Below are 7,893 nucleotides of genomic sequence, written 5' to 3'. Positions count from 1 at the left end.
AATAAAAGGGTATGATAATGCCAATAAAGGAGTAAATGTAGGAAAATATATACAATGAGCTAGCACTGAGAAATCTAATGAGCTATGAAACTGGGTATGATAACTCCTAAGTTATTAATGTGGGTATGACAACTCCAATGAGCTAGTAGAAGGGGAACGATGGTCAAGCTGTTTACCTTGATTTCTACTTGGAGCGAAGGTTGGAATCCTTGGTTGGCAAGTACAGTGCTTATAAAAAGAATGACCACATTCATCAGTGATCCCATGGCAGATTGAATTCAATATTAAGGTATTTGTAGCTTATTTGAATAAGTGAACATCCCAAATGTTAGTGATAAAACCATATGTATAAACAAATGTTTTAAAATATATTTCTTAATTTCGCAGGAGCTTATGTGCCACTCACGCAAACAGGCACAATCTTCGTAAACAGTATTCTAGCATCCTGTTACGCGTCAGTGACCCATGACCTTGCCCACACAGCCCTGGCCCCCGTGAGGTGGTTGCCATCGTGGGCAACAGGAGGTCAGTACGAAGGCACCATGCCCTACGTGCAACTCTTGAAATGGTTTGCCCAGAGGTTTCTCCCCAATCAGTATTTGGCGCCAAAGGATTCTTCGGTGACATTGCAGCCTCTGGTGGTGGAGAAAGACGAGCTTTTCTGTCGGCCTTATCTAGATATGGTCAACAGAGCTGTTCATGTTTTCATTACTTCCGTGTAATCTAAATTATAAATTGTCTTTATTGCTGAATTTCATGTTTATAAAATGAAAAATATAGGTTACTCCATCTTATTGTATGCATGAAACCAGAGTCATTACAGCATTCAAAATACACAATGGATGAAATCTACAAACACTTGATCTCAATAACTCAATTTTAATGTAATCATTATTAAATCAAATTTTTATTATGTCAATAAGTATGTTTTAAAATATATGATACATTTACTATATTTATGTCATTCATTCAGATGAAAAGTGATACATCAAGAGACATATTAAATCGAAGGTCAGTTTCTATAAAAACTTTCATTAAACCTAATTAAACTTCAGGGAACGATTTGCCAACATATCCCCAGAATATCTAATACGGTGTCCTAAAAATCTGTCTGATATAAAAACAAACATTTCAATACCTTGATATAAACTTCTTTTCGTTTAAATTTCTTAACAAAATGATCACCTCATAGCCATGTGAAATAGATAACACATGCTTGTTTTTGATTAACATAACAGATCAATCCAGCAAATGGTGGTGGCTCATTAGAAAATAAATAAGTGCATTATCTTTGCCTCTGACATTAAAACGGATTTTGACGTGGGAAAAATCTATTTTCGGGTGAGATAGCCATGACGTTCCAGATACACTTGAATTTCTTGGATATAAAACTACTTACTCTGAACTTTACCTATCTTGAATTATATTTTTGGTTTAAAGGAAATAAATATCTTGACCTAATCATCACCTTTATGTCTACAATGTCTGTCTTTCTCTGTATCTCATTTGACATACATCTGAGGAATTTTATTAATTATCATATATAGAGGCATGTACATCGTCTTATACATATAAAGCAAGGTTTTAAAACTTAGCACCTAATACATATGACTGCTTTTATTGTTATATAAAGTGGATAAATCTCCAGTCGTACAAAACCCATTTTTATCAGACGATAAGTCACACAAATGAAGGTTACCAAAATATGCGAATTAAGTCATGAAAGTGGGGTTTCCATTACGGACAATAATAGGTTACAGTATCTACTTTTATTTCAGCACAACAGCTGAACCAGCAAAAAATTTATAAGACCGTTATTAATGATAAGGGAAAATATCCCGTAAAAGCATCAATTTGTGTATTTTTTGTCATTTTACAGTAAAATTGTGTTACTGTACAAAAACAGTGTCCAAATTCTGTATCTTATATAAGGGTAGGTGGGTACAGACCAAGAAACGTAGCTTGTTCGGATCAGTGTTTGGAACTGTAATCTTATACAGTACAGTACTGGTGCTCACTTGTCTATAAGAAGAAACCTCCCTCATGCTTCTTTTAAATGACATTACATATACATAGGGTGTGGCAGATTGCGGATTTATGGATTTTGAGCTAGTCGGCCTTGTGTACTGAGGCCGGGAACATAGTACGATAGGTGACATCATCATTCCCAAGTTTCATTACAGATTAAGCTTTATTTTCTTTAAAAATTTTTTAGTATAATTTTGAGCCCCGCACTACCTTTTCCAGTTAGCAATTTCATGGCACCCAAATATTTATGGGTTGTTCTGGGGATAACGTGTTTCAAAGACACTACTTAAAACAAATTCAAGTTTTACAACATGTGCGCAGAGTGCTTAGTTCAATCGTAGCACCTTCGCTTTACACGATACATCTAGTCAGTTTGGTAGAGTAATGCATGCAAACAAAAGGTGGTTAAAATATGCAAACAAAGGCATATAAAACGGATTTTGAGCGAAGCAAAAAAAGGAATTTTGACGAAGGAAAAATCTATTTCTGGGGAGAGACCTGTGATGCCCGGTGAAAAGTCCTTCTTTCTACCTTTTCTGATATAAATCTTCCAAATATACCAGAGAAAAATAAAAGCATGGAATGCAGAGGTTACTACCCTCGCGCGAGCACCTCGTGAGTGTCGTGTATACATCAGGGGCGTGTGAAAACCACTATTGACAGGCTGTCCTCCAATTAGATAACTCCTTCATCAAAGGGAAGGGCCGTAACAAAGACCCCAGAAACCACACTTGTACCACGCCCCGTCACCCACATGAACGCCTTCTAGGTCATCCTTCTGCAAGAACATATGGCTTGGCTAGGAAAGGGTGGGTCTGTACAAAAATAACCGGGAAGGGTTTCACCGGGCGTCACAGGTCTCTCCCCAAAAATAGATTTTTCCTTCGCCAAAATCCCTTTTCTGGGTCGACCTGTGACGGCCGGTGAAAATGTACCAGAGAAAGCCTTCCAAGCCCAATAAAGTAATAACATAATGAGGAGAATACAATCACCATGTTCGACAATAATATAATATAATAATGTAAGAAACGTCCAATTACCAACTACCCAAATGACATAGGGAACGTAAGGCTAAATAACTATGACGACAAGGAATCAATTGAGGGTCGAATCATAAAAGGTATCAAACCTTACATGTCTAAGCATATCTAAACATTAATGGAACGGTAACTACAATAACAGTTAAACCATAGGAATTAAACATGGCAAATATCATAGGGCTAACGAACTACCCAGGAGAGTGGCGACGTGGTGTGAGTGGCGGGTAGGAGGGAGAAGAGAAGAGATGGAAGAAAGGAAGAAGTAGAGATTAATGGGGAGGGATAAGGCTCCCCTCTGCCATCGTCGGGTCTTTAAGGGCCTGTAAGATCTTTAGATAGTGGCGTTTGACAACAATAGGGGATTTCCAACCCGTATATTTTTTAAAATCATCAAAGTCCCTGTTCTGGAAGTAATTGATGGAGGTATCTACTGTCCGTATATCATGATCCAGGGGAAATGATTCCGGATTAGTATGTTTAAAGAAGTAGAGGATTTGTTACCTGATACCGTGAAGGGAAATAGTACCTCCTTGTTCCCTGATAACCAAGGGGCCAGACGAGCGGGTGGCAGTTCTAGCTAAAAAAGGGCCTTGAGAGTAGTGACTGGTCACAGAGAAAAAATCCTGGGGAAGAAGAATAATCTTCCGAGGGGAGCCCTATTTGTGGATCCTCATTTTTTAGCTAGGAAAGCATTGTCTGGAGAAAGGAGTACTTCGGCTGAAGGGAGGAAATCTATGTTTCCCGGGTTCGTGAGAGAGCTGTTAGTTCTGATATTCCATCACCTGAGGCCAAAGCTGTTAGAAATAAAGTCTTCCTAAGAAGAGTGATATAAGAGCAGGATTCATTGTCCGTGTCCGGCGCAAGTTTTGAGGACACCGTTCAGAGACCAGAGTCCTTCTGTGGCTGAACCAAAGGTCGTAGCCTAGCACATGTTTTTGGAATAGATGAGAAATAGGAATCAGCTAAGTTAATGTTAAACCCAACAAGGAAGATTTTCTTCAAAGCTGACTTGATGGTGGTTATAGTGCTAGCTGCTAGGCCTTTGCCAAATAGGAACCTCAAGAAAGAGATGGCTATATTCGGAGATATACGAGTATGGTCTGAACTCTTAGGGAATCTGCTAGTTGTTAACGGCCGAATCATATTGGCGAATTGTCGAGTCCCTTTTGTCTGATTCGAAGAAGAGATCGTTTTCCGGTTCAATGTTCACGTCAACATGTGCGCAGAGTACTTAGTTCAATCGTAGCACCTTCGCTTTACACGATACATCAAGTCAGTTTGGTAGAGCAATGCATGCAAACAAAAGGTGGTTAAAATATGCAAACAAAGGCATATAAAACGGATTTTGGGCGAAGCGAAAAATCTATTTTTGGGTGAGATAGCCATGTCGTCCTGATGGAAGGTTCCTATTGGTAGCTTTCTAAGGGACATTTGGCTACTGTGATATTCCCAGAGAATTAACCTTTAGGTCTCCAGAATTCTAACTCCTGGCACGAATATCCTTAAAATTTTTCTCAAGGATATCGCATAATATCAAGGGACGTATATCTTGATACGACACATAGCAATCTTCACCCCGAATAGCGTTTTCGCTTCGAGGGGGAAAGTGGCAAAAATAGAAGGGGAGTCGTTATCAAGGTTACCCTTCCTCCCGTACTATTACAAGTATCTAGATGGTGCTGTATCCAAGATGGAGTTCATTTCTTGTAGCATCGAGCATGGTGCTACAGATATAGTATTTTCGGGAGGGATCCTACCAAGGCCTTTTTTTTATAGAAAAGGAGGGCGGATCCATCAGGACGACATGGCTATCTCACCCAAAAATAGATTTTCCGTTTTTTGGGCTCAAGCCATGTCGTCCTGATGGAAGTTTACCAGAGAATTACTAGAAAGTACTGTATGTGTGGATTTTATAGGTGCCTTAACCTTGTGACAAATTTTTCCTTATGGTCATCCAGACCATCGAGACACATGACGTTACCGTTATACGTCATTACTACTAATCATAGATGATGTTAGTGCTTCCTGCCCCCTGCAGGGAAGAGTCATAATAGACAGTAGGAAACGGGTCTCAAGGTTTGCATATATTGTATGAACGAACGTAGCATCGACTATACAGTATATACAAGAACTCTAGATTTGTATATTATGTTGGAATATACCATCAACTAAATATACAGGAGTCTCATAGTTTGTATATTTGTGTTGGAACATAGCCTCAGCTAGATATACAGAAGTCTTACTGTTTGTATTCTGTGTAGGAGCAAAAGTATCAGCTACTGTATATCTGTTGTCCTCCATACAATCATATGCAGTTTTACTTAGGTTACTAGTTAACAAAACACTGGCATATACTTTATTTCTATCCATTGTAGGGCGAAATAAGACGCAATTACACACTGGTATGCATTCATTTACAATAAATGATCCAGCATAGAGTAACAAGTGTAATATATGTTAATATATGTAATGAGAAATATACAATGATCAAACAAATACAGAAAATTATTGTTTCCACCTGAAAAGGAAGAATAATTAGTGCCACACTTAAATTTGAAAATCTTAATAAAAATTTCCTAGTTTTCTGTAATGTTGAATATTATCAACACTGTAAAGTACACACGGCACGGATGTTATCTGTATAGTTCTCCCCCTGAAATAATTTGAACAGTCTTTAGTGTCACCATGGTGACACTCACTCAACAGTGTTGCACTGGAAGGTATCAACACCTTTACCCGATAATTGAGAGTCCCAATCAATTCACTGTTCATCGCAGTACTAGACGGCAGGTTTTAACACGCTACCTGCCGCCACCACAAAACCCTTCAACTCATGCAATTGTTTAGCATAATGTTTATAGAAGACACTAGATGACTTCCATTCAGTGTAAGAGCGAAGACGCTCAAAGTCCATATACTGAAAGAAGTTCAGTGATGAAGCAATTTTCCTTGGATCATGACCTGCGGGTGTACTGTCAGGATCCGCTCTGTGAATAAAGTAGGTGATCTTCGCCCTCAGTTGTTTTAAGGATAAGTTTGATCCTGAAGTTTCTCCTTCAAAGAGCTGTCCTCCCCTGAAGTCTGAAGTTCTTCGAAGATAGACCTTTAGACATTCCACTGGACACAGTGAGACATCTTCCTTCAGAGGGCAGATTCTCTTAGTGGGTAGCTCGTTCTTAGCGAGATAGGTTGGATCAGGAAAGAGATTCAGTTCTCCCGCTTCTGTGAACTGAATATGGCCTTCATCTCTGGATAGAGCCACTATTTCACTAACTCTAGCCCCCGAGGCTATAGCGAACAAGAAAATGACTTTTTGAATCAGGTCCTTAAGAGAACAATCTTCATTGTTCACTGTTGAGGCATAGTGTAGGACCTTGTCCAATGACCATGAAATGGGCTTTGGAGGGGCTGCAGGCCTGAGTCTAGCACATACCTTAGGGATCTTGTTAAAGATTTCACTCGACAGGTCTACTTGGAAGGCGTGTGGTAGAGGTCTAGTCAGAGCCGACTTACACCTAGTTATTGTGTTGGCTGCCAGACCTTGTCTGTGAAGGTGGAAAAAGAAGGACAGACAGAGGTCCACTAAGATTTCTTTTGGTCCTTTAGCTTTGACGAAAGCAACCCACTTTTTCCAAGACGATTCATATTGTCTTCTAGTTGACTTAGACTTATATTCCTCTATGAAGTCTATATTGCCTTTTGAGATCCCAAATCTTTTCTTAACCGCTAAGGAGAGAAAATCATGAGATGAAGGTTTTGGGTTATCTGTGATGAAGCAAAGACAATCAACTTCTGGACCGGGTCTGGAAGAGGGACCAGCCTCAGCTTCAGTTCCAATACCAGAGGGAACCAGTTGCTCTTTGGCCACTTGGGAGCCACTAGAGCTGCCGTTCCCCGAAAGGATCTCAGCCTGTTGAGGACCTTCATTAGGAGATTGGTCGGAGGAAACAGGTAAATCCGGTTCCATCTGTTCCAATCAAGGGACATGGCGTCCGTCGCCTCCGCTAGAGGGTCCTCGTATTGGGCTACATATTGAGGTAGTTTCTTGTTGTTGCTTGTCGCGAAGAGGTCGATCTGCAGATCTGGGACTTGATGCAAGATGAAGGAGAATGAGTCTGCGTCTAGGGAACATTCTGACTCTATCGGCCTGAGCCTGGATAGCGCCTCCGCCGTCACATTGCGGAACTCTTGGAGGTGAACTGCTGACAAATGCCATCTCTTCTTTTCCGCCAGGCGGAAGATGGTCAGTATCACTTGGTTGATCTGAGGCGATCTCGAGCCTTGATGGTTCAGACATCTCATTATCACTTCTCTGTCCAAGATCAGCCTGATGTGGGGTGATCTGCGAGGGGAAAGTTTCTTCAGCGTCAAAAGGACTGCCATGGCCTCCAAAATGTTGATGTGAAAGGTCTTGGACAGGGAAGACCAGGTCCCTTGGACTTTCCGTCGATGGGAGTGACCTCCCCATCCTTCTGTCGAGGCATCCGTGAGGATGGTCATCGATGGTGGAGGTGGTTGCAAGGGCACAGTCCTCCTTAAGTTCTTGGCCTTTGACCATGGCTGAGAAGTGATTGTAGTAAGGTCAGTACCGGTCTTTTTTTATCTCTTCAAGCGTTTGATGCGTGTCTTCTCCAGACTCCTGACGCATCTTTTAGTTGTGCTTTTAGCACTGGGTCTGTCACTGCTGCAAACTGGAGAGAGCCCAGTACTCTTTCCTGTTGGCGTCTTGAGATCCTGTCGGATTTCAGTAGTCTCTTGACAGATCCTGCAATCTCTCTCCTCTTCCCTGGGGGAATGGAGAGATGGTGTGACTTCAAATTCCAAT

The 7,893-nt window shown here is 40.7% G+C and overlaps 2 protein-coding genes across 2 annotated transcripts in view; one reads left to right on the top strand and one right to left on the bottom strand.

The window, feature by feature from the left end:
- The window catches only part of LOC137653174 (indian hedgehog protein-like), a 28,807-nt gene extending 28,046 nt beyond the window's left edge, over nucleotides 1–761 (top strand). Inside the window, exon 6 of the mRNA XM_068386557.1 lies at nucleotides 388–761. Coding sequence (XP_068242658.1) covers nucleotides 388–722 — 335 coding nt within the window. The 3' untranslated portion in view covers nucleotides 723–761. The remainder of the gene's footprint in view (nucleotides 1–387) is intronic.
- Nucleotides 1–7,893, bottom strand: part of LOC137653534 (uncharacterized) — a 111,847-nt gene that overhangs the window by 91,809 nt on the left and 12,145 nt on the right. The gene's annotated exons all lie outside the window — the stretch shown is intronic.

The sequence above is a fragment of the Palaemon carinicauda genome, chromosome 14 (assembly GCF_036898095.1).
Source record: "Palaemon carinicauda isolate YSFRI2023 chromosome 14, ASM3689809v2, whole genome shotgun sequence".
Taxonomy (NCBI): domain Eukaryota; kingdom Metazoa; phylum Arthropoda; class Malacostraca; order Decapoda; family Palaemonidae; genus Palaemon; species Palaemon carinicauda.
This window is presented reverse-complemented; position numbering and strand designations above follow the sequence as displayed.